We start from the raw sequence: 26022 nt of genomic DNA, 5'->3' as shown, positions 1-26022 counted from the left end.
GACAGGTAAGGATAGATTGGGGCAGATTTGAAAACTCTACAAATTTTCTCTCCTCTTCCAATTGTTCACCTGGAAGCAGCTTAAAAAAATCACTATATTGGGAAGAATGGGTAAATAATAAGGAATGGAGGTAGGGTTTGTGGGAAAAGGGGAGAAAAATCCATGTAAGAAATAGGAGGCAAAGATATTTGGTTCAGTCAAAAGTTCAGATGGACAATTGTTATAAATATTACCCAGGTGCCAGTAAAGTAGCAGATGTTAGAAAGAACATAGAAAAAATACATTTTTGCTGCACTATTTTAGTACCAAAGAACAAACTCCACAGGAAAGATAAATGAATATATTATTGAGTCATTCAGGCTCATGGAAATGATTAATGAGCTTGAACCAACAAGAAGCCTCATCAAATGGACCACTTAGCTGGATTTTCTTACAATGACTTACCTGGCTTAACAGTGACATTTACAAATCCTTCTCCAAAAGCATTTTCACCAGAAACAGCCACTTTGAAGGAATAAAGGCCTACAGGCAACTGTAACACATAGAAAAGTCACTAGTTACAGAGACAAACATGTCTTGAGAAATAGAACATTCATCACCTAGAAAAGTCATAAATCTTATCTACCTGAAGGCATGGCTCAAATGCCTTAACCACTTTCTCAAAGATGGAACATGAGAAAGGACTCACTGACAAATCTTCAATTCGAGTCCAGAAATTCACCAGACCCCTAAAGGAGATTGAATGTCCCAGGAGTCCTTAAAAAAATCCAACAGAGCTCTAGGGCATTTAAACAAGTAAAGAAGAACCTGTGTATAAACATCCTACTAGTTGATGAAGTGTTCAAATTAGCTACTATCATAAAAGATGAATGAATGAATGAATGAATGAACATTTATAGTAGATTTGCTATGTGTCAGGCACTATACCAAGGGTTGGAGGTACAAATACAAAAAATGAAACTTTCTCTGTCCTTAAGGAGTTTACAACCTAAGAGGAGATAACAGAGGAGTGGTGGCCAAAGAAGGGGCATGAAAGCAACTTAATTCATAATCACCTGGTAGAGAGTGAAAAAAAATGGTTCCTAGTTTGTGGGAGTAGTTGGTGCCACCTCCACATCCTTTCTTCTGTTTGGTACTTACATGTATTATAGGATAATATGCACTATATAAAGGGATTTGTTGTTTAGTCATTTCAGTTGTGTTTAACTCTTTGTGGCCCCATTCAGGATTTTCTTGGAAAAGATATTGGAGTGGTTTGCCATTTCCTTCTCCAGCTCATTTTACAGATGAAACTGAGGCAAACAGAGTTTAAGTGACTTGTCCAGGGTCACATAGCTAGTAGGTGTCTAAGGCAAGATTTAAACTCAGGAAGATAAGTCTTCCTGACTCCAGGCACAATGTACCACCTAGCTGCCCCATATAATGGGATTAATGGATTGCAATGTCTTGGCAAACTCAAGAAATGAGCCTGATGGAGAGCTGGGGACACCAGGTCCCAGAATCTATTTAACTCAGCTCACAGGGGAATAGCTGGAAAGTAGACAATAAATGCTCTGTAACCTGACTTCAGTGAAGAGCCAGACACGACTGAACAGCTGTAGTCAACTCAAGGAACAGGGTTTCCTGCATGAGAATAGCAATACTGAAGGAAATCAGTAACAAAGTCATTTGATTTTTTTTTTTAAATCTACAACAATGCTATCCACATTCAGAGAGAGAACTGATGAACTCTGAATACAGAGTGAAGCATTTTTTTTTTAAAGCAATTGATTTTTATTGAGCAAGAACCAAGGTACCCAAGAAATTTCCAGTCTTCTCGTAGCCAAGCACTACATAATGATGTCAAGCACCAGGGTGGCTTCTATTCTTACTATTATGCACTACACAGGGATCATGACAAATATCTAAATGATGTTGAATGCAATCATACAATACAGTTCCCATATAAAACAGACAAGGGGCCCATTTACAGGAAGGACATTTTTGTGCATCTACTATCCCCAAACAGGAACACAAAATGAAAACTGTCAAAAAAAAAAAGCAACTTTAGGGATATATCTGTACAGGCGTGTTTTTATTTGAATTGGTTCCACTAGCAACAGTTTATGATGACTATATAAAATTTCAGAAAGGATCTTATTTATGTGTAGTAAATTGACATTGTTCTTTATCTAGATACAGATCTTGATACTGAGTCTCTTGTTGACAGATGTGCAGTCAGTTTGTCTCGGAAATCATGGAGATAATTATATTGCTTTATGGTCTATATGGCCCCAGATCCACTTAAATCTCCAAGGTTGTCAATTGCCTGCTGCGGTGATCCTGTATCAGATATATATAGTAAGAGGCATGCTGCTACAAGACAAGATAGCCAAGTCTTCCATAACAATGTATTAAGGTTTTCCAGTTATTTTCAAGACAGACTGCAAGCTCCTATAGGATTCCACAACATCAGTCTGTGTCAGGCATATGTCCATCTGGGATGGGATAGTGGTGAATGATGATTCCACATTGCTGACAGAAGTTTAAAAGGTTTGGTACCCAATATTTTGACAGTTCTCCTCTGGTACAGAACACAAATATATCTTGTATATCATAGTTCTTTAGTTCTTCCATGTCCTTTTGGATATTTCTCCTAACAACTTTAAATTTACAACCTGGAAGAGAACATAAACCTAGAAACTGAGAACAATTCACAAGGGATAAGGGTAGCCATGATACCTGAAATGGAGTCTGTTCGTTTTCAACTGGCTCTTCATTGGATGAGTCAAACTCACTCGTCTGCATGGTACTGGGCACCTTCGTTACCTTCACAGCCAGGCTGCTGGAAGCTCGACGTCAAGCACGTGTGAAGTATTTTTAAACTTTATTTTTCTTGCTTATTTTTTTTTTTTGCAACATGTCTAATAGGGAAATAAGTTTTGCACAACTTCACATGTATAATAGGTATTATATTGCCTGCCTTCTCAATGGGAGAGGATGGAAGGAGGGAAAGAATTTGAAACTCAAAAAAATTTTAAATGAAATGTTAAAAAAGTAAAAATTATATTTATTTTTAGTTTTCAATAATCACTTTCATAAACTTTTGAGTTTTAAATTTTCTCCTCCTCCCTCTCCACCTCCCTCCCCAAGACAGTGTGCAATCTGATATACATTTTACATATACATTCCTATTAAGCATATTTTCACATTAGTCATGTTTTAAAGAAGAATTAGAACCAATAGGAGGAACCACAAGAAAGAAGAAACAAAACAAAACAGAAGACAAAAAAAGAGCTAATAGTATGCTTCAATCTGGATTCAAACTCCCTATTTCTCTCTCTGGATGTGGATAGAATTTTCCATCATGAGACCTTTGGAAACGTCTTAGATCCTTGCATTGCTGAGAAGAGCTAAGTCTATAAAAGGTAGTCATCTCCAACATGGCTGTTACTGTGTACAATGTTCCCCTGGTTCTGCTCACTTCACTCAGCATCAGTCCATACAAATCTTTCTACATTTTTCTGAAGTTCACCTGCTCATCATTTCTTATAACACAATAGTATTCTGTTACATTCATATACCACAACTTGTTCAGCCATCCCCCAATTGATAGACAACCAAAAATTAAATTTAAAAAAAATAATAAAAATCTATAACAGTCAGAGTTCCAAAAAGGGACCTTTCAAGGACTAAAGAACCCAGATGATGTTAGCAGAAAGCTAGGACTAAGAGTAGAATACGATGAGGCTACATCCTACTTACCTGAGAGAGATTAAGAGTTTGCATGTATTTTTGTTCAATTTCACCCTGATAGTCCATGGGGTGGCTTATCAAACTCCATTCATAGTAGTAACTTGTTTCTAAAAAGGAAAAAAAAATCCATATTTAAGAGTTGTTAGCTTTTCTTTGTGTGACAGTTCATATACACATTAGGAGAAAGGGTGATAACAATGACCTCAAGCCAAAAGGTCCGATATTGATACTGGCCTCAAATCTTTGAGCTCATCTCCAAGTACAGAACAACAGGTTTTATATCTCTGAAACGAGATGATCTATCTCATTGCCATCTGATTTATTAGAGAGCTTGAAATAACTTTACAAGAGGTTTTCTACTAAATCTATTACAAAGGATTTTCCTTAACCATTTTTTTTTTGTGTTATGGACCTGTCTGGTGGCCTGGTGAAACCTACGTACCCCTTCCCTGGATAATGCTTTTAAGTGGATAAAATGAAATACATAGGATTAATAAAAGAAACCAATAATAATGAAATACAGTTATCAAGATAGTTTGAAAAACTAAGTTCCCAGACCCCAAAATAAGAATCCTTGCACTAAAAAATCCCCCCAAAACTAAAAACTAAAAAAGCATCATCTTTTTTTGCTGCTACAGGTTTTAGCCATAACTCCACATCTCCCTACCTCCCCCAGGTGGGACATGACCCCAGGCTACAGGTTCTGCTGACATCCTCAGCTCCACAGAGATCTGAACCAGTTATAACCTTGCCCTTAGTACAGGGTTTGTTTGTTTTTCCATTGTTTTCTACAAAAAAATAATATATAGCTAATCTCTGGTTCCACCAGTTGAACTAACATTCAAGATTCTGCCTGTACTATTGTCAGCTGAAGGAGAGAAACTGGGATTTAAAGGCAGAAAAAGATAAGGGCAGGGTAATTCGCAGCTGGGGCTCTCCAGAACTGTAAGGAACAGCTAAATGACTTGGAAGTTAATTGCCTCAGCATTCCCACCAAGGTATTTGAGGTGGGAAGAGAACTAGTGTTATCAGACAAGAAGAGATCAGCACAAGGACAGGGAGCGAGGTAAGGAAGCCAGGTCCAGTCAAAGGGTGTAGGCTGGAAGAGGCTGGCAAAGCACCAGGAAAGCACAAGGTACAGGCACAATGGTCCCACTCTGGGGAAGAGGCAGATTCCCCCTGGAGGCTGACACCCTGGGCCAAAGTTCTGATTGCCCTACTTTATGGACCTAAGCAAGGTTGTTCACAGGTACGTGTATTGGTGCAGGATTGACGCAGCTGCTATATCACAGCCCACACAAAGCATGCCCAGAACTGTAAGAATTAAGGGTGACAAAGATTTGTTTCAGATCCATCTTAAAGCTGGCTTTCCAACTTGGACTAACCGAGCTAATTCCCAGCTCCTCATTCCTAAAGAAGGGGTATGTGGCACAGGCAGTAGAACCAGGACCTCTGTGTTTGTAGTAGTGAGCCCCTACAGGTACCTACAGCCACCACACCGGGATACTCTAGATTCAGTCCTTCTTTCCTTCTACCACCCTACATTCTAGACCACAGGTGGGCTTCTTCTAGGGTACTTAATTACAACAGAAAAAGATAGGTCCAGATTGGTAGGAAAAATGATGAATCTCCGAAAGTGGTCATGGGCAGCTAGGTAATTAGAAAAAAAAAATACTATTAAGTGGTGGGGCAGGGAAAAAAATTCCAAATGAGATCATGAAGAGTTGGACATGACTAAACAACAACAAAAGTGATCACATGTATTTGAATTCACACTAAAAGGTAAAATTATGTAAAATATGGTCATTGGTTTTAGCTCATAGGAAATATGCAGTGCAAATTCTAATAATATGATACTTTAGGGGATTCATTACTCCCACTGATCAGGGCCTAGCTGTACATCATCATCATCATCATCATCATCATCCATCATCATTATCATCATCATCATCATCATCATCATCATCATCATCATTGCCCACATTCATATCATGCTTTAAGATTCACAAACCTCACAGTCCTGAGAGATAGACAGCATAAGTATTAATACCCTTCTTACACCCTACTCTCCCCCATGTACTCTGATCCAGTGTACTAAGCTTCCTTGCTGCTCATCTCACAAAACACTCCATCTCCTGACTCCAAGCATTTTCTCTGGCTGTCCATGCCTGGAATGCTCTCCCTCCATATCTCTACCTCTTGGCTTCCCTGGCTTCCTTCCTTCAAGGCCCAGCTAAAACCTCACCTTCTACGAGAAGCCTTTCCCAACCCCCCATAATGCTGGTATCTCCCCTCTGTTGACTATCTCCAATTTATCCTGTACAGAGCTTGTTTGTACACAGTTGTTTACATGTGACCTCCCCCACTAAACTGTGAGATCCTCAAGAACTGGGGCTGGCTTCTGCTTTTCTTTGTATCCCAAACACTTAGCACAGTTCCTAGCACACAAGTGTATACTAAATGCCTATTGATTAATTGAAAGGGGGAATTCTACCTAGGAAATTGCTCTCTGGCTGAGGTTCATAGGATCCTAGGATTCAGAGTAAAAGGGACTTTTGAGATCACCTAGTCTAATCCTTATATTGCTAATTGTAACTCCTAATTGGTGGTGGTGGGGTTTTGATACTGGATCTAATGTCAGGGAAAACTGATTTCCAATCCTCCTTCAAACACATATTAGCTGTGTAACCCTGAACAAATCATTTAACCCCTCTGAGGCTCAGTTTCCTTATCTGTAAAAGGAGACTATGAATAGTAGTCTGTTGTGAGCATCAAATGTATGTAAATCGCTCTGCAAACCTTAACTGCTATGTTTGTTCAGTTGTGTACAACTCTTCCTGACTCCATTTGGGGTTTTCTTAACAAAGATACTGGAGTGGTTTGCCATTTCCTTCTCTAGATTATTTTACAGATGAGGAACTGAAGCAGACAGGGTAAAGCGACTTACCCAGGGTCACACAATTAATGTATGTCTGAGGCCAAATTTGAACTCAGGAAGATGTCTTTCTGATTCCAGGCCCAGCACTCTATCCACTGTGCCTCCCAGCAAACTTTAAAATGCTACATAAATATCAGATGTTATTATTAACCACTAGTTAATTGCCACCTCTGTTCTCCAGGGGAAAAAAAATGCAAAGCATGACTCAAGTGAAGACGTTAAAAGAAATCCATTCCATATATACCTCTGAAAAAGGGCAAAAAAGACACTACCCCTTTCTATCTTTTCATCATAATTTCTACCTCAGCTCAGGGGATTGAACAAAATAATCTTCTTGGCTTGTGAAGTTACACAAATCTTATGACACACCAATAAAAGGGAAAAAAATGAATTTGGGAATTAAACTGAATGAAAAATTCCCAAATTTCCTTTAAAAATGAATATGTTCCATAGAGCTCACAGAGGAACTAAGCTGTTGGTGCATCATAACAGAAGTATGAGTGATATAATAGAATTAGTGCTCTCACCAAAGTATTTTCTACTATCTTGTGTGAAGTCATCTAGGAGGTTCAGGGCTACTCCTTCTACCCTATAGCTTTTGCAAACTCCCACGTAAGCCTTCTGACTGATTCTACTACATCCCTCCCCACATCTCCCACACCTTCCTCCCTTCCCCCTACCTGTGTATGGTGGATTATCACAGGGCAATAGCTAATACATAGAATAGATAGGCCTCAAGGTGCAGGTTCCCCACCCCTGGACTAGAGAAAGAGGGAGCTAGGTGGCCCAGTGGATAGAGTGCTGGCCTGGAGTCAGGAAAACCTGAGTTTTCCAGCCTCACTTATAAGCTATGTAACCCTGGGGTAAGTCACTTAACCCTGTTTGCCTCAGTTCCTCATCTGTAAAAAATGAGCTGGAGAAGGAACCACTCTAGTGTCTCTGCCAAGAAAACTCCAAATGGGGTCACAGAGAGTTGGACTCCACTGAAAAATAACTTGACAACAAGAAGCCTGGAGAAGCCCTAAAGGCAAATAAATGAATTCTGCTTAAGCAGTCTGAATACTTTTTAGACTCCTAAATGAACCGCTGAAGGAAAACATGTAAATGTCTGCTTATACAGATACAAAGCACATATGTGTGTGTGTGTGTGTGTGCTTACATGGGAATATAGTTCCCCTAAAGTAGCTCTTTTCACAAAAGCATTTTTTTTTCCTCTCAGAGCCAAAATAAATCAGGCTCATAAGTGGAGGAAAAAGGAGTCTTTAATCAGGATAACAGGATAACAAGCCTGAAGCCCTGGGGTCACCCACGTCTGAATACATGGATGTCCAACATGGAAACTTACAGGAAAGGTTATTATACTTTCAGGAGGAAAGGAAGAGGTGGTCATATGAGGTAGTGAGGCCTGACCATGAGACGCCATCCACCCTTAGCAAACTGGGCAAGGAAACCCACTGGTTTTTACCCTTCATGATCTAAAGCCCCTCCCAATAAAAGGAAAAGGACATTAGATGCTAAGATTCAGCTCAAGTTGGGTTTATTTACAAGGTAAGGGTCATGGCTCAGGGTGGGGTTCAACCTAATCAAGAGTACATACCAGAAGAGTAGGAATACCAGGACATTACTAGAATTCGGTCATTACTAGGATTATTTAAAGGGAGTGGCAGGTAATAGATTAATGTTCTTTGACATTAACTATATTTCTGTCAGTCTTCAAAAGTGATATAGATCCCCACAACCCAGTCCACTGAGAAGCAACCTGTCCCATTTATCCATGCTCACCCCATCAATGGTTTAGGAAAGGGTCTGCAAACAGGAGGAACACCCATCTCACCTGAAGGGGGTGCTGGAACAACAAAGGCCTTCAGCTGAACGTCGTTTTGGGGTAAAGTGATCAGTACATTGTCTCCAGCAAACACCGTGAGTTCTTTGACTGTAAGTTAATTACAAAGAATATGTGAACAGCACATTAAAAATCACCCAGTCTTCAGCACAGTGTACAGAGCAGTAAGCACACAGTAGGTACTTAATACATGTTGACTGACTGATGGACTGGCCCAAAGAAAATCAGACTATAATCATTTAAACATACAAACACACTCATTTATTTCTCCATCCATGCCAATTGTGATAGGTATTATTTTACTTTTTTAATGTAAGGTACAAATATGACTGAAATATAAAACCATATGTGTTTCTCAAGCTCCAAACATATGTGTTTCTCAAGCTCCAAAGTGGCAATAACTTTGTGAATTAAAAAAAAAAAACCCTGAATTAGCAAGTCAGAGAATCTGATTCAAATCCTGTTGATGGGGTATGGCCCAAGCTGAGACCTTTGCCCCTTACCCCAAAAAAGGAATTTAGGTCCCATTTGTCTATGGGATTCTCCTTGAATTCTCCCACTTGATCAAGGAAGTCTCTGGTATTCCCCTGAGGCTATAATCCTATCAACTGGCCTTCCATTATTGCCATCTCCCAATTCTCTGTTACCCTTAACCTAGCCTAGCCCTCCATTGTCTATTACCAGAGGATGGCCCAGACCCTTTCCCATCCTTGATCATATCCATTCTACATCCCAGTCACCCCCATCAAGATTTTCCACTCCTGGATCCCTCCCCCATCTGGATATAAGATTCATCTTGTCTCCATTTAGGCGCTCAGATTCCTTAAGAACCTAACCAAGGGCTCAGATTTTTACAATCTAGCCAGTAGCTTACAAATGTTCAGATTCCTTAAGAGTCTGGCCAATATGGCAGATCTTTAAAAAGCCTTGTCTTTTACCGAAAGAAGAGTTGGGTCAAATTCTTTTGGGCAAGAACCGTGTCTCTTGCTCTTGATATTTTGGGGTCCTAGCACCCCTAAAGCTCAACATATGGTAGGATACATATATGACTGAAATATAAAAACATTAAGATTTCCTGTGGGTTTCTCAAGCTCCAAAGTGGCAAGAATTTTGTGAATTAAAATCAGACAACCTGAATTAGCAATTCAGAGAATCTGGTTCAAATCCTGTCTTGCCTGACCTCAGGCAAGTTGCTTCACTTCTCTAGGTCTCAGTTTCCTTGTCTGTAAAATGAGGTGATAGCACTAAATGACCTCTGAGAGCCTGCCTAGTAGACAGAGTGCCAGAATAGGGAGAAAGATCAAACTCTGAGTCTCCCCTCAGCCTCTTACTAGTTGAGGGATCTTGGGCAAGTCTCTCTATGCCTCAGTTTCCTCATCTTCAAAAAGATGGTGTTACATTCAATTACCTCTAAGGTCTCTTCCAGCTCTAAATCTGTGATTCTATGGTCCCTTCCATTCTATGATCCCATGTCCCCTAAGCAGAGTAAGGGAGGGATTAGATATTTAGAATTTAGAATTCTGGTTTACCAGCACTTAAATAGGTGGCTCAGTAAATAGAGCACTGAGCCTTCAGGCAGGAAGACCTGAGTTCAAATTTGACCTCAGATACTTACTAGCTTTGTGACCTTGGGCAAGTTACTTAATCCTGTTTCCCTCAGTTTCCCCATCTATAAAATGAGCTGGAGAAGGAAATGGCAAACCAATCCAGTATCTTTGCCATGAAAACCTCAAATGGGGTCACGAAGAGTCGGACACACTGAACAATAACAACTAACTGGTGAGGCACTGCAAATTCAAGGTGGTGTTTCTCCTACCACGGGATTTTCCCCTACCCCATCCCCACATGTGCCAAATAGAAGGCTCATTGCAGTCATATATAAGGCTTATTGCAACTGTGTTTGCTCCTGTATTATTAGTCAAATATCACTCAGTCTCCTGAGAGTGAATGACCTTGTGAATCTTTGATAATGGCCCTCTTCTTAGAAAGTTTCCAAAACAAAACCCAGTCAAAATCAAAGCAAAAAAAGGCTATTCTAGCCAGACTAACAAAAACTGCCCCATTACCCAAAGCAAGTAGTTGCTGGATCAGCACTTAAAGCAATACTTGTTCACCTTCTTTCTAACTAGGATACTGTTCATTCATTCAAGCAATGTTCCATTTGGCAGGACTGATTTATCCTTAGGTTCACTCATAAAATTTAAGTGGGATCAAGATAGCATGCATGTGCAACACAGAAGCATGGGCAGTCCAGAGATTCTCACTGCTTGGAGGGGATGGGATTCACCACATCTGGTTCAGGAAGCAGGTAAACATTGCTTCCCAACTCTTAACAAGCACTTTATGTGCTTTCCAAAGATCCAACAACAGTTGTCTCACAAGGGAAGCACATAGCTGTCTTTATTGTTAACTGTTTATTTATAAGATGGACACTTTAGCGAATGAAGGTATCTTAGATATCAAGCCCCAGACACTCATTTTATAGATGGAGAAATTAAGGCTTGTAAGAATCAAGTGACTTGCCCAAGTGGAAGTGCTTGCAAAACCAGTACTAGGACCTATGCTTTCTCATTTCTCTAATTAAATTATAACTCCCTCTCTTTATTATTAGTCCTTCTACTGAAGTTCAAGAATAAGCAAGGTCAGAGAGTATTCCCAAATTTCACAGTCTATCAGAATGCACCCAAAATATGGTCCATGATAGCCATGGCCTTCAGTATATCTTTTCCAGTCTTTTTTTTTTTTTCCCTATAAGTTACCTGTACTTGGAGCAGTGGTGGGAGAGGTGATCTGCTCAGTTAGGGTGGACTGAGAGGGGCCAGTGTCAGTGGGAAACACTTCAATCCCATGATCTGAGTTCTGCTGGGTTACTGTTAGAATTGGGCTTTTCTCCACGATGGTTGGACTGAACTCCAGGTTGGCTGAAGGAGGATTATGGGAAGGCATTAGAACCTATGAGATCAATCATAGGGATAAATTATTATGAATAAACCAGTTGAAAATAAGCACACAGCACAATGGCACCTACCTTTTCTGTAAAATGTGCTCACTTAACCATTATGTAAAATGTCAAAGACTGGAACCCCAGACCGTCTCTTTTAATAATAACAAAAACACATTTAAACACTGCTTTAAGGTTTGCAAAATTTTTCCTTGCAACAACCCTGTGATGTAGGTAGTACAAGTATTATTACAAGTACAAGTGTGTTGCATAGATGGCATAATAAACGATAGGTAAAGGGGGAATCTCCACAAAGAGGAAAGAAAGCACAATTCTGATGACCCTTGGAGTTACCATTATGACAATAGTTGAAAATTATGCAAATGACTTAGGACTGGCCAAAGAGACCTCTTAGGTGTATAGTCTCCATTCCAATCATAATATGCAAAGTGCATCCCAAAATGCTTCTACAGAATTAAATTTAAAAGTTTAAAACCTAGAGGAGGAAGGAGGAAATTAAGTATGATAACCAAGCAAGGAAAAACAGTATGGCATAATAGATTGTGTGCTGTACTTGGGAGATTGGAAGACCTGAGATCAAATTCGTCCTCTGATCCTCAATGGCTATGAATGAATATAGGAACTCCCTAAGACTTTATTTACTAAGTTATAGGTGGCATCAAATGCTGCTGGTTTAGGGAGTTCCCACCATGTATGTCAAGAAGAAAAAGTATTTTAATATTTTAAAATGGAGGTGGGAAGAAGCCTTTTCCATCAGCCAGATTGTTTAAAAGTGTGTAAAATGGTGAATCAAAGTAGTTTGAGGAACCCACTAAGAGAGAAATAAGTTCAAGAGAGACAGTGGAATTGTATAAAAACATGGCTTAACTTTTCTATTGTTGGGGGGAAAAAAGTAAGACATTGCTGAACATTCTGAAATTTGGAAACTGGAGACTCAGCACCATCTTCCATTAATATTTCCCAAGTAACTCCCCAAGACACCGCCTCAGCACCCAGGCTATTTGGGAAGGCCACCTGTAGGGAAGTTCAGTGCTCTAAGCAAAAATAAATAAATAAATAAAACCACAGTAAAAGTCTTCAATGGAGTACAGATGTTACTGGTCAATTTCACGTAGTGGGCTTTTTCTATGAATTCTAGCGGCTTCTTGACTTGTCCGTCACAATCTATCTTAACTACAGTCATATCCATGCTGTGGATTTAGAGTCAGAAAAACCTGGGTCTGTAATTCCCCCTCAGAAAATTACTGGCTGTGTGACCCTGGGCAAGTTATTTCACTGTCTCCAAGATTTTGTTTCCTCATCTTACAAATGAGGATAAAACAGCTACCTCACATGGTTGTGAAGATCAAATGACATAATTTACATAAAACATTTTGTAAACATTAATATATAAATGCAAGCTATTATTATATGTCCAAACTTAATTAACATGTATAAATATATTTGTGTATACATAATTATTGTGGCTACATATATTTGTATGTATATATGTACATGAAATATATGCACATGATATACATATATACAAATTCACATATATACATACATATCATATATAAGATGTATCAGTCAAGGAGCAAAAATTAAAATTGGCCTGATAGCCTGGTTATTTTTAAAAGCTAAAGATGTGATACAATGTGCATTTTTTTTAACTTCAAAAATATCTTATTGATAATTATAAACAAAATCCTGGTGAATTTTTTCTAACCTTGCTTTATCTTCTTCTCACTTCTATTTACTTGTAGGATACCTTCCTTTCTTATCCTTCCAAATTGTATTCTGGGAGACTGAGTCATGTCCCTTCTGTTTTCTCTTTTACTTTTTCCCCACTAAACTTTTAACTGCATTTCATTCTTAAGCTCAACAACCTAATTTTATTCTTACTATACAATGTCTCAAAAGGGACAGCTAGGTGGCGCAGTGGATAGAGCACCAGCCCTGGAATCAGGAGGACCTGAGTTCAAATTTGGTCTCAGACCAGACACTTGATACTTACTAGCTGTGTGACCCTGGGCAAGTCACTTAACCCCAATTGCCTCGAAAAAAAAAAGTCTTAAGCATGTGTGTATATAAATATAATAATAGCTGACATTTACATAACATTTATGATACACCAGATATTGTACTGATCACTTTAAAATTAATTATCCTCACAACAACCCTGGCAGGTAGGTGCTATTATTATCCCCATTTTATAGAGGAGGAAACTGAGACAAAAAGAAAGTCAAATTAAAAAAAAAAGAAATTAAAGACTTACTTAGTGTTACACAGCTAGTAAATGTGTAAGGCCAGATTTGAACTGATTCCAGGCCTGGCAACCTAATACTGTGCCACCTAGCTGCCCCTAATGTACAAAGGGATAGATAGATAGATAGATAGATAGATAGATAGATAGATAGATAGATAGATAGATAGATAGATAGTTGGATGACAGATATATTCACATATATCTTTACATATATTTGTTTTCTTGATTAAAAATAATTTATCCATTGAAAAAAGAAAATTAATTACAAAACTGAAATAAAGGCTAAGTGCCTTGCCCACTGTCACAAAGCTAGTAAGTGATATATTTATGTACCTCTGTGTGTGTGTTTGTGTGTGTGTGTGTGTGTGTGTGTGTGTGTGTACACACACTGATTTCTCTGCAGTCATCTCTATATTAACTCTTCTCAAACAATGTGCTCTTTGAGATATTGAGTAGAGTTCTAGATCTGAAGTCAGGAAGATTGACTTTGAATCCTACTTCAGTCACTTACTTACTATGTGATCCCAGGCAAATTACCCTTTCTGGGCCTCAAATTTCCTCACTGGTAAAATAAAGGGGTTGGATTTGATGATGTGTAAGTAAGGTTCCTTCCAGCTCTAAATCTATGGTCCTATGATGCTTTCCTTCTAGCCTATTTCTCTCATTTTTCAGCTCCTTCTCATTCTGACACTCAGCCTTCTGACCTGCTCTGCCTATCTGATATCTCTCCTCTCTCCTGTTTTGTCACTCCCAATTTTCTATTTCTAACACATCATTCCCTTCATGGGAAATCTAGCTCCTTTTTTTCAGCCCCACTCCTAATTCTTTCAGTATTCCTACCTACCAGGGATTAAATAAAATTTTTTAAAAGAATGTTTACATTGACATGAGTAACAATATTGAATGGTCACTTCAGGTGGACATAAAGCTTTGCTGATTTCAAGAACAGTTTCTGGAAAAAGACAGTAGAAAATATTTCAAGTTTGACATTTCTCCAATGTATTTACTATTAAGGATCCAGAGAAAAGAAAAAGATGGGAAGTGAATACAAGTTCAAGGTAATAGGGCTGCATCTTCTCTCACTTTAAGGCGGAGACTTCCAGATCTCCCAAAAAACAATCTTGCCAATACTTTTCTCATTGTGCCTACCAACTGCTTCAAGTCAATGGAAGATGTACAGTCAGAAGGCTTGTGTTTGAACATCAACTCTGATCCTTACAACCTATGTCACCTTGGACAAATCACAATTTGAATGAGTTTCAGAATTTCCTCATCTGTAAAATGAGGAGATTGGATCTCAAACTGCATTCCCTTCCAGCTTTGGATATTGTATTATTATTATTATTACAATGCTAACATTTACATAGTGTCTACTATGTGCCTGGCACTCGGCTAAGTAAGTGCTTTATAATTATTATGTTGTTTGATCCTCACAACAGTTCTGGGAGGCAGGAGGTATTATTATCTCCATTTTGCAGTTAAGAAAACTAGAATAAATAAAGGTCAAGTGACTTGTCTAGTGTCACACAACTAGTAAGTATCTGAGGATGGATTTGAACTCCAGATCTTACTGACTCCAGGCTCAGCACGCTATCCACTGCACCTCCCAGCTGCCTAGCATCCCTCTGCTGGGATCTGTGGCCCTGAAGTTCAAATTTACTTCCCCCACTCTCCTTTCAAGTCTACATCTGCCCCCAAGTCTTCTCTTTCCCACTGAGCCCATCTTCCTTCAGCTTCCCTTCTTTCAACTTTTATTCATAAATCTGAGGCTTCTTCCATTGTCCCCTTTCCACCAGGGAATATTCCCTTCTACCAGCAATTCCTCTGTTCATGTGACGGGCACAGCTGACTGAACTTTGGGGAAAAGACGCACAATAGTTTATATGCTGTGCACCTCCTTTGCTTAAAGATGCAGAAAACACTAACTGTTTAGCATGCTTGGCACATAGTGTTTGCTAAATGCCTGTCAGAAATGAAGGCTGCATAAAATGTGTACTCTACATTTGCATCTCTCAGACTGGGCAACTGAATTCATGTTTTTTTTTTAATTTCAAAAGGTCATAGGTGAACTTCCTGTGTCTTTAATTCAAGTCCTAGCAACTCCTTAGATGTAAAACCCTGTGGTACTGGCAGACAGGCGACTTGGCTAAGAGATCAAGAACTGACCTGACCCTCTGCAAAACCCTGGCACCTCCTTAGACACTGACTGAGGGACTTCTGTTGAGAACTGCTGCATCACTATAAAGTTAACTGAACTGTGGAGGCAGAAGAGCTATTTGTTCTTTTAAATAGTCTACTCTTAATAGTATATTAGGAAGGAAGAAAGGAAGGCAAGAAGGAAGGGAGGGAGGGAGGAAGGGAGGGAGGGAAGAAGGAACCCAGGTTGTTTGATTTCCTCCTAGGCTACACTGCAGTCATCCTTCTTCTGAACATCTGAGAACAAGTGAATCACAAAGGTACCCAAGTAAAACCTACTTTCCTTTGCACCTCTGATCTTTAAACAATAATATGGGACTTAGATGATTACTAAGTCAGGTTCATTCTGCCTGTTGCTTCCCCTGCCCCTCCAAATCCTGGCATCATGGTACGTTCTATGCATCCTGAGTGACTGAAAACACAGAACTCATAACACTCACCCTCATCTTTTGGCACTTACCTCTTCTCCGGGGCTGTTGCTAGCCTGTCCAGGGGGCTGAAAGGCTTCCTCCTTTTCTCGTGTCTTTCCAGGCAGTGGGATCTTCTCCAGGGATGGTGATGATCTTCCCTCAGGAAAGTGATCCAGGACAGTGGCCCACTCTGACTCATTCCCTCTTGCCAGGTGATCTAACCTGGTGTTCCCATTCTCTTTCTCTGCCAGAGAATGGCCATTTCCCACAGAGGAATTGAAAGGACCTTCAGTGTTTGGCAGTAGACCCCAGTCCATGTAGTCAGCACCACCCTTTGGCACCTGCTTGCCACTGGACTGGAAGGAGTCAGGCTCCATCTCCCTATAGTCATCTGTATACTCAGGTAACTCTTCTAAGCTATGGCCCTTCCCCAAGAAGGGTAAGTCTCTAAGTCTGCTAGCCTCCTCAGACGGGCCTCCTGGAATCGCCATGGGATGACCCCTATTGGGCATCATCTGTCCATATCCTAGTAAGGAGGGTGGTCTCTGCGCTGGCCGCAGCACAAAAGTTAGATAGGACTTAACAGGGTCTATTGTCTTGGGCTCACAGCTCTCCTGGTGCTGGCAGTTCACAACGTAGCACCGACCTTCAACCAACCAGGCCAAGTCACAGCTGGGCAGGTCACAGCAGGCAGCTGTGCAGGCAGCCAGAGAACTGACTTGAGGCACCCGCATGATTTTGGTGGTTTCCAGATTTGGGGAAATAACTGCATTTGAGTAGGTTCCTCCATCCCTACACTTCTCACAGAGGTAACCTGTAAACAAGGTAGGCTGAAGTTAGGCAGAGGAACACTCACCCCACCGGCATCCCATAGCAAGGCAAAACAGCTTACAAGACTGGGAAACATTTTTCTGCAAGGAGAAGGAAAAGAATAAGCATTTATTAAGTGCCTATTGTGTGCCAAGCACGGTGCTAAGCTGAGGTTTGATCCCATGTCCACCAGTGGCACTGCTTTTGAGCTTCTCCATCATGCCACTGCACCAGGTATCTTCTTCGCCTTCAGGATGACACCCTGACTCCCCCCTCCCATACTTTCTAGCTTCCTTTTGTGTGTTGTTTTCTCCCACTCATTTGAAAGCTCCTTGAGGGCAGGAACTGTCTTTCTATTTGTACTTCTATCCCCAGAACTTCACATAATGCCTGGCGTAGTAGGTGCTAAACAGATGTTTATTAATTGATTAATCTCCATAACAATTCTGTGAGGTAGGTGCTATTATGAGCCCTATTTTACAATTGAGGAAATTGAGGCAGACAAAGGTCAAGTGACTTATCTAGAGTCACATAGCTAATGGGGTATAGGCCCAAGATGACTCCCCCCAAAAAAACCTTCTTTGAACTTTACTTGAACTTTTTTAGTCTAGCAGTCTCCTAAGGCTATTCTTATTCCTAACAACTGGCCTTTCCTTGTCCCCTATGCCCAATCTCCCAGCCACTTCCCATCCTTGATTGTATCTAGATCCCATTCACCTCCCTAAACTCCTCCTCCAGTCACCCCAGCTTACTGACCACTCCCATCAAGACACTCCTCCCAGCCCCTCCTCCAGTCACCCCAAACTACTTGGCCATTCCTAGATCTCTCCCATAGTCTTTCAGTATATAAGATCCATCCTGGCCAACATTTAGTGGCTAAGACTTCCTCACACCCACTTTTCCTTACGAGCGTCACAAATGTTCAGACTCCTTAAGAGTCTGGCCTATATGGCTGATTTTTAATAAACCTTGTCTTTGGCTGAAAGAAGGCTTGGGTCGAATTCTTTCGGGCAGGACCTGCGTGTTGTGATTTTGGGGTCCCAGCACCCCTAAACATCTAAACCTCAACATAGCTATTAAATGAATGAGGCTGAATTTAAACTCAGGTCATCCTAACTCCAGGCCCAACTCTCTGTACACTGCACCAAGTAGCTGCCTAAAAGAAGACAGAGAAGTTCTTTCAGGCTTATTTAGGATGAACCTGATATAGTTCAACATATTGTTATATTCAGATGGAGGTTTAGTCTACAGGAGGAAATGCAGTGCAATAGAAAGCGCTTTGGGCTTGGAGTCAGAAGACCTAAATTAAAAATAAATTATTTCTGTATCCCAAAGAGATCATAAAAATGGGAAAAACATGTACAAAAATATTTGTAGTAGCCTTTTTTTTTTACAATTATTTTTATTAGCCATTGGTGACTGAACAAGTCCCATAATCCCTCGTCTTAGCTGCTTCACTCTTTTCTTTATTAATTTATTTTATCAATAATCACTTCCATAAGCTTTTGAATTTTAAATTTTTCTCCCCCTCCCAACCTGCCTCCCTCCCAAAGACAGTGTGCAATCTGATATAGGCTATATATATATATACATATTCCTATTAAACATTTTCACATTAGTCATGTTGTAAGGAAGAATTTGAGTCAATAGGAGGAACCACAAGAAAGAGAAAACAAAACAAAACAGTAGAAAAAAAATAACAAATAGTATGCTTTGATCTGCATTCAGATCTCCATAGTTCTTTCTTTGGATGTGGATAGCATTTTCCATCATGAGACTTTGGAGATGTCTTAGATCATTGCACTGCTGAGAAGGGCTAAGTGTATCAAAGGTAGTCATCGCACAACGTGGCTGTTACTGTACAACATTCTCTTGGTTCTGCTCACTTCACTCAACGTCAGACCATACAAGTCTTTCCAGGTTTTTCTGAAGTCTGCCTGCTCATCATTTCTTAGAGCATAATAGTATTTCATTGCATTCATACACCACCATTTGTTCAGCCACTCCCCATTTGATGGGCATCCCCTCATTTCCAATATTTTGCCATCACAAATCTTTTTGTGGTGGCAAAGACCATAATTTTTGTGGTGGCAATCAGACCATATTTTGCCATCACAAAAAGGGCACTTTTTGTGGTGGCAAAGAATTGGAAATTCTTTGTATGAACTGATGCAGAGTGAAGTGAGCAGGACCAGGAGAACATTGTACACAGTATCTGCAACATTGTGTGATGATCAACTATAAATTACAACTCTTCAGCAACACAATGATCCAAGACAAGTACAAAGGACTCACAAAGGAAAATGCTAGCCATATCCAGATAAAGCATTGATGGACTCTGAATGCAGAACAAATGGTATTTTTTCACTTACTTTATTCTTTCTTGTGTTTTTTTTTCTTTGATATGTTTCTTCTTTCACAACTGTGACTAATATGGAAATAAGTTTTACATGATAGTATATGTATAAACTATATCAAACTGCCTACCATTTCAGAAGAGGGGAGGGAAGGAGAAAAATTTGGAACTCAAAATCTTGTAAAAATGAATGCTAAAGGGGGCAGCTAGGTGGCGCAGTGGATAGACCACTGGCCCTGAAGTCAGGAGGACCTGAGTTCAAAAGTGACCTCAGACACATAATATTCACTAGCTATGTGACCCTGGGAAAGTCACTTATCCCCATTGCCTAACCAAAAAAAAAAAAGCTTATATGTTATATTTTTAAAAAATTAATGCTAAAAATTTTCTTGATATGTAACTGGGGGAAAAAATAAAATACTATTAAACTTAAAAAAAGAACCAGAATTTTCTTTATCACATTACAAAAGCTGGCTCCATCTTGAATCCCTTGCTGATCTCCAATGATTAGCCCATCAATTTGATGTACTTTAATAAACTCCTTTTAATTCTCTTTGTCTTGAATTTTGCCTCATTAATCAGAGTAGGGGAAAAGCCAGAACAAAGCATTTTCTCTTTAACAAATGTCCAGCAAAAGCTAGATCCTTTTGAGGGCATTCACCCCTGGTTATCACTGTGGGCAGGCCTGCTACACCTCTCTCCAGGATGGCAATGAAACTCACTGCTGAAATTAAGCTGGAGTGAATCTTCCCTCCCTCGCCCCCCCTCCCCTTAATTAAGCTGTGAAGTGGTGGAGGATCTAACTCCCTCAAACTCAGAATGTATAAAGGAGAAATAGTTTCCAAAATCTAAACTTTGATTTTATTTTTCACTTGCACATGAAAAAGGAAAGGCTCAAGGGGAGAGGCCAGCAAGTATGGGACTTGCAGGTATTTGCGTGAGAATAGTGGTATTCATAAAGGAAGCAAGACTCCTGGGTTAGACAAACAGTAATCGTTTGGGAAATCCTGTCCACACCTGAGAGGTGAGGTTCAGCGTGGTCTGGGAAAATTATGTGGCAAAAAGAAAATAATTTTTCAGCCAGATAAGGGATGGGACCTTTGTACTTAGTCTAATGCACATTCTAAATTTGATTTAGAGGTCTATAGCCTGAGCAAGGATGTTGAAAGAGGCTTGGAAATAGCAATTGCTCTTCATTATCATAGAAATAAAACCAGAATACCCTCTGGAGTAAAAAGGAAAAAGGGGAAAGGATTAAGGAATGGAAAGGGAGATTTGAAAAATTCCATGGAAGAGAGACCCACCCCCAGCCATCTGGGAACACCAACCCCACCCCCACCACCACTTAGGTCCAGACCCTCTAAGGGATAAGGGGGAAAGATATTCACAACGAGCAGGGAGGGAAAGATGACTAGGAACTACTCTGTGAACTAGGTATTAGTTCTATAGATAGTCTGGGATATGATTAGTAAAGGAAGTGTTAGATCATAATGATGGGGTTGGGATCTGGGCCCCAGAAAGGAAAAACCTGGACTTTCCCACATGGCTAAATCTCTGGTGTTCACCTGAGGCTATATCCCATCAACTGGTCTTTCATTGTGGCTACACCCAATCTCCCCTCCATTGTCTTACCTCCCTATGTATGGCCCCCAGCCGTTTCCCACCCTTAATCCTAACTAGGCTCCATTCTCCCTTAGTCCAGGTCCCAGGAGTTCTGTTCACCCCAGCTTACTGGCCACTCCGAGGTCCCTCCCACAGTCTTTCTGTATGTAAAGTCCACTTTGTCTCCATTAATATGCTTAGATTCGGGGCAGTTAGGTGGTGCAGTGGATAGAGCACCAGCCCTGAAGTCAGGAGTACCTGAGTTTGAATCTGGCCTCAAACCAAACACTTGACACTTACTAACTGTGTGACCCTGGGCAAGTCACTTAACCCCAATTGCCTTAAAAAAAAAAAAGATACTTAGATTCTTAAAATCTAGCCATGGCTCTGATTCTTATAATCCAGTCATGACTCAGATTCTTAAAATCTAGCCAATGCTGGGATGCTTATAATCTAGCCACTGCTTACCCATGTTCAGACTCCTTAAGAGTCTGCCCAATACGATGGATGTTCTAATAAACCTTGTCTTTGGCTGAAAGTAGGATTGGGTCAAATTCTTTCGGGCAGGACCTGTGTGTCATGATTTTGGGGTCTCAGCACCCCTGAACCCCTAAACTGCATCAATAATGTGAAAGAAACAAGAGAGGTGCAGTTTTGAAGGGTTTTAAGCTAAATGTACAGAAAGGGGCAATAAAGTTTGAGGAAGCTAGGGAGAAGAGGAAGTGAGTAGAAAGTTAAGAAAAGTTGTAGTCTGAGTAAAGGCTTTTGGAGACTTAGAACGAGAGAAATGAGGAAGGGTTTTGAGCTCATTCAAATAAAAAGGATATGAGAAACTTTATTTGATTACTCTTTCTGATACGCATCTGGAAATTCCTGAACTTTCTAACTGGGGGATGCTTAGGGTCACTCCTTATCTGAAAAGCTTTAAGGACAGGTAAAAGAGGATGGGAACTATTTCATGGACTCTGGAGAACAGATCAGGTTCTTTGGGAGGTTTGAAAGGAAATAGAGATTAGGTTAAAGGGAGCTGGGAGTGCCTCTACTTGTCTTTTAAAATGAGTTTATTGATGATAATGGGCTCTCCTTTTTAACTGTTAGCAGTAAATGGTGCTTGGATAAATTGAGATTTAAATGTTACCATTAGCCATGGCCAATATGGATATATGTTTTGCATAATTTTCGATGTAATTGCTATCATTTTGCTTGATTTCCCAATGGGTGCTGGAGGGGCTGGAGGAAAGGAGAGAATTTGGAACTTAATTTTTTTTAAAAGAATGTTAAAAATAAATAATTTTTTAAAATTAAAAAAGTTACTAGTGATTATAAATCCAAATTTAATTTTGCCCTGAAACTAAATCATAATGTGGTCTCATTTACAATGAAATGTGTTCTCTTATTAGGATAATTGTGGTGAATCAGAACCAAGTTAAAAACACACATTTGTTATTTGGCATTAAAAAAGAAAAAAAAATAATGCCGGAAAATGCATGATCAAAAAAATCTGAATCAAAAACTCTAATCTCAGAAATTTATTAGCTGTGTAACTTTAGTTCTGTTTACCTCAGTTTCCCAATCTGTAAAGGAGAAAATGAAATAATAGCACTTACGTTGCAGGGTTATTTGTGAGGATCATATGAATATAAAGTGTTTAATATAGTACTTGGCTTTATGCTTGTATAACTATGTACAGACATTCTGTGACTTTAGGCTAAGGCCTGGAGGACCAGTTTTTTTTCCCAGTAGTTTCATTGTTGGCTCTGACTTTTTTTTTCCTGATTTATTTATTTTTTTATTTTTAACATGTGTTTTTAAAACTTTGGGTTACAAATTTTCTCCCTTCCTCCATCCCCACTCACCCTTATGGAAAAGGCAAGCGTCTCAATACAGGTTATAGATGTGTAATCATGCAAAACACTTACACAGCAGTCCTGTTGTGAAAAACTTAAGTGTTATTTCACTTCATTCTATCCTACCCCCCATTTATTCTAGTTTCTTTTTTGACCCTCTCCCTCCTCAGAAGTGTTTGCTTTTGATTATCCCCTCCCCCAATCTGCCCTCCCCTCTATCAACTCCCTGCTCTCTTGACCCCTTCCCTCCTTACTTTCCTGTAGGGTAAGATAGATTTCCATACTCCATTGTGTATGTTATTCCCAAGGAGGATCAGTTTTGAGCCTGTTATAATCATATCCTTGCTTCTTCCTCTTGTAGCAAATTAAAGTCAGAGACTTCTCAAGGTGGAGGCAAAAAGTTACTCTTTATTACAATCTCGCAAGAAGGGGCATCTCCTCCAGTACGCTACCAGCAGGAGAGAGGCAAGGCACAAAGGACAAAGCAAGCTTATATATCTTAATGCAAATAAGAAACTCCCACCCCGCCACTATCCCTTACTCCCATTGTCTGGGAGGTGGGCTTACATTCTAGGCGTGAAAATCTTTCCCATTCCCAAAGAACAAGGAAACAGGGTATAGCCAATCCAAACATAACATGTCCTTATTTAGTATGCCTAATGCTGACATGGCAGTGGCAATCAGGAGGGAGTTTAGGTAATTTAAACTTATGGCCTGTTCCTTGTCTCAGAGCCTATCTCTAGTTTCGAGACAGTCTTTTCATCACCACCCTGAGAAGTCTTCACAGGTTATATCTCATTCACTATTATTAGGGTAGGCAAACAATAGAAGTTTTCACTGCAATACAGAATCTATTAGATTAATACTAAAATATCTGATTTACTCTAATAAGCTGCAAGTGGAAAAGATCTTTTCTATTTTCAATCTGAATTTGTAGTCATTCCATATCCTAAGCAAGAGTTAAATTAGTGCTTGTCCTATATGTAAGATTAAGTCCCCAAATTCTTTCAGAAGACAAAAGAGTTTTTGAAACAAAGATATAAATCTATTAATTTTTAAGGTTAAAGTCAGAAACTTCTGTTTTTGCTTTAAGGAATAGAATTTCATTGCAATCAGTTATCTTAGTGGAGAGTAACTTATGAACTTTCTTGTTGAGAGAAATGATTATTTCTCTCTTATATTAATTACCAATTAATGTGGACAAGGGAAGGGAATCCAGAGTTTGTTTTTTTTCTTTTCTATTTTTTCATTCAAAGTCCAGTCTCTCAAGGAGATTTCAGACCTTGCCCAAAAATTTACCTCTCCTAGACCATCTTATCTAGGTGGAATTCTTACCCCACCCAACTAGAAAATCTTACAAAAAGAATCTAATCTAGATGAATTCCGGCCCATTGTGTTCTACTTAGACAGGCTTGGCAAAACACCCCTCCCCCCTTGCCCATGGAAGAGATCCTTTGGTCTACACTGCCAAAGGCTGGGGGAGGTCTGCGTAGAAAGGAGTAATTAAGGTCATATTCTCCCAGCCCCTCATTAGAATAGGCCTACCTTTCATAATATTCATTTTTTCAGTAATGATTAACTAGAGTTGATTTCCACCTGTTGGGAACACCCACTATTCCATGATTTGTCTTTAGGTTGCCAGAGAAAGTCAAATGACCATCCTTTTATTAATTATTCACTAGCCATAATTAGTACAATGGTTAATTACCCAGAAATTATGTCTCTTGTGGCCAGCTTTAGCTCAGCAGTTTCTTTGGAAATACTATCAGATTGCCAACGTACATACATTTGAGCCCTACGGGTGTTTTCCCCTTCCTTTTATTAATTATTCATTACCTAGAAATTATGTTTCTTGGACTTTTCAATACATCTCAGCTGTAAAAGTGCAGACTAACAGATATCCATCTCTTAAGGTATTGTATATTCACCGTTTAAAGTAAAAATAAAAAGATTGTTGAGACTGAGTGAGATTGGTGAAGACTTCTCATCAAATCTAAACTTAAATGAGTAAAATAAGGTAAAGACCCCTAATAATAATATATGTTTATGCAGGTCAGGAAACTTGTAAATAGCCCGGATAAATATGTTCAAATTGTTGCAAAGACAAGTATAACTGCAAATTGTTCCAGGAACTAACATGAACAAACAGGATGTACCAAGAAGATACTTGAAGGAGGGGAAGGCAGGTACAAACAATGTAACAATTCTGTAATTTCCACTGCTGTTGCTGGGGTAGTTTTGCCGAGTTTAGATTGTGCCCTCTGAAGCCCAGCCAATGGGATAAAAGGTAGGGACTAGGGAGGGGTTGTGGTTAGAACCTATAAAAATGCTTGCTTGGCCGACACCAACTGCAGTCTTGAATCGAACTACCTTTGGGTAGGAGTTGAACTTTCTTGCAAGATCAGAATAAAATCCTTTCTACTTTCTACCTGGAGAAGCCTCTTAATTAATTTGGGTAAGGGTCGTTGCTGTCCCACACAAGACTGTTGGCTCACAATATAACTTCAACATAGGCTATTCTATGTATAATCTCCTAAACTTCACAAGGGATAGGCAGATAACCTTAGAGGAATCTCACTCTTTACTATAAGCAGGCTTAAAAATTTCACTTCCATCTTGTGCAAGGAGTGGAAGCGGGCATCCCATTTATTCAGTAAGCCAATTCATTGTTTAGAAATTTCACAACACAGAAAGTTCTTTTACAGGACTGAAAATATACCCATTTAAATACTTGCTAGGTTTTAACATTATAACAATACCACCCATCCCCCCTTAACTTGATTAACAATTTCATAAGTGATAGCCAAATAATTTTTGGTGAAATTTCCTCTTTACTATAAGCAAACCTGGGAGGTTATAGTTTCTTAAATTAAAAGACATGATCAGCAGGGCTAAAATAACAGATTTCAAACTTTTTTCTACTTTTAGCAATTCAGTTTACAATCCAACAACATCCAGATTAAGATTAAAAGAGATTGCTTTATTTAAAACATGAAACAAATCCATTACCAGTCAGGTGACTTCAATTCAGTTGAATTATCCTACACAGAAAATTATCTTACATAGAAAATCATT

At 39.5% G+C, this 26022-nt stretch overlaps 1 protein-coding gene and 1 pseudogene across 2 annotated transcripts in view; both read right to left on the bottom strand.

Annotated features, from left to right (window-relative positions):
- KIAA0319 (KIAA0319 ortholog) overlaps window positions 1-26022 on the bottom strand; it is a 116857-nt gene that overhangs the window by 56139 nt on the left and 34696 nt on the right. For both annotated transcript variants that reach the window (XM_027862468.1, XM_027862536.1), the window contains exons 3-7: window positions 16383-17146; window positions 11276-11468; window positions 8508-8606; window positions 3745-3842; window positions 445-532 (exon numbers count right to left, since the gene is read on the bottom strand). In XM_027862468.1, the coding sequence (XP_027718269.1) occupies window positions 445-532; window positions 3745-3842; window positions 8508-8606; window positions 11276-11468; window positions 16383-17146 (1242 nt within the window). The remainder of the gene's footprint in view (window positions 1-444; window positions 533-3744; window positions 3843-8507; window positions 8607-11275; window positions 11469-16382; window positions 17147-26022) is intronic.
- On the bottom strand, window positions 2073-2887 carry LOC114043485 (annotated as a pseudogene).

This window comes from Vombatus ursinus, unplaced genomic scaffold (assembly GCF_900497805.2).
Source record: "Vombatus ursinus unplaced genomic scaffold, bare-nosed wombat genome assembly UNPS02000577.1, whole genome shotgun sequence".
In the NCBI taxonomy this organism is placed as follows: Eukaryota; Metazoa; Chordata; class Mammalia; order Diprotodontia; family Vombatidae; genus Vombatus; species Vombatus ursinus.
The sequence above is the reverse complement of the archived record's forward strand: the minus strand, read 5'-3'. Positions and strand labels throughout refer to the sequence as shown.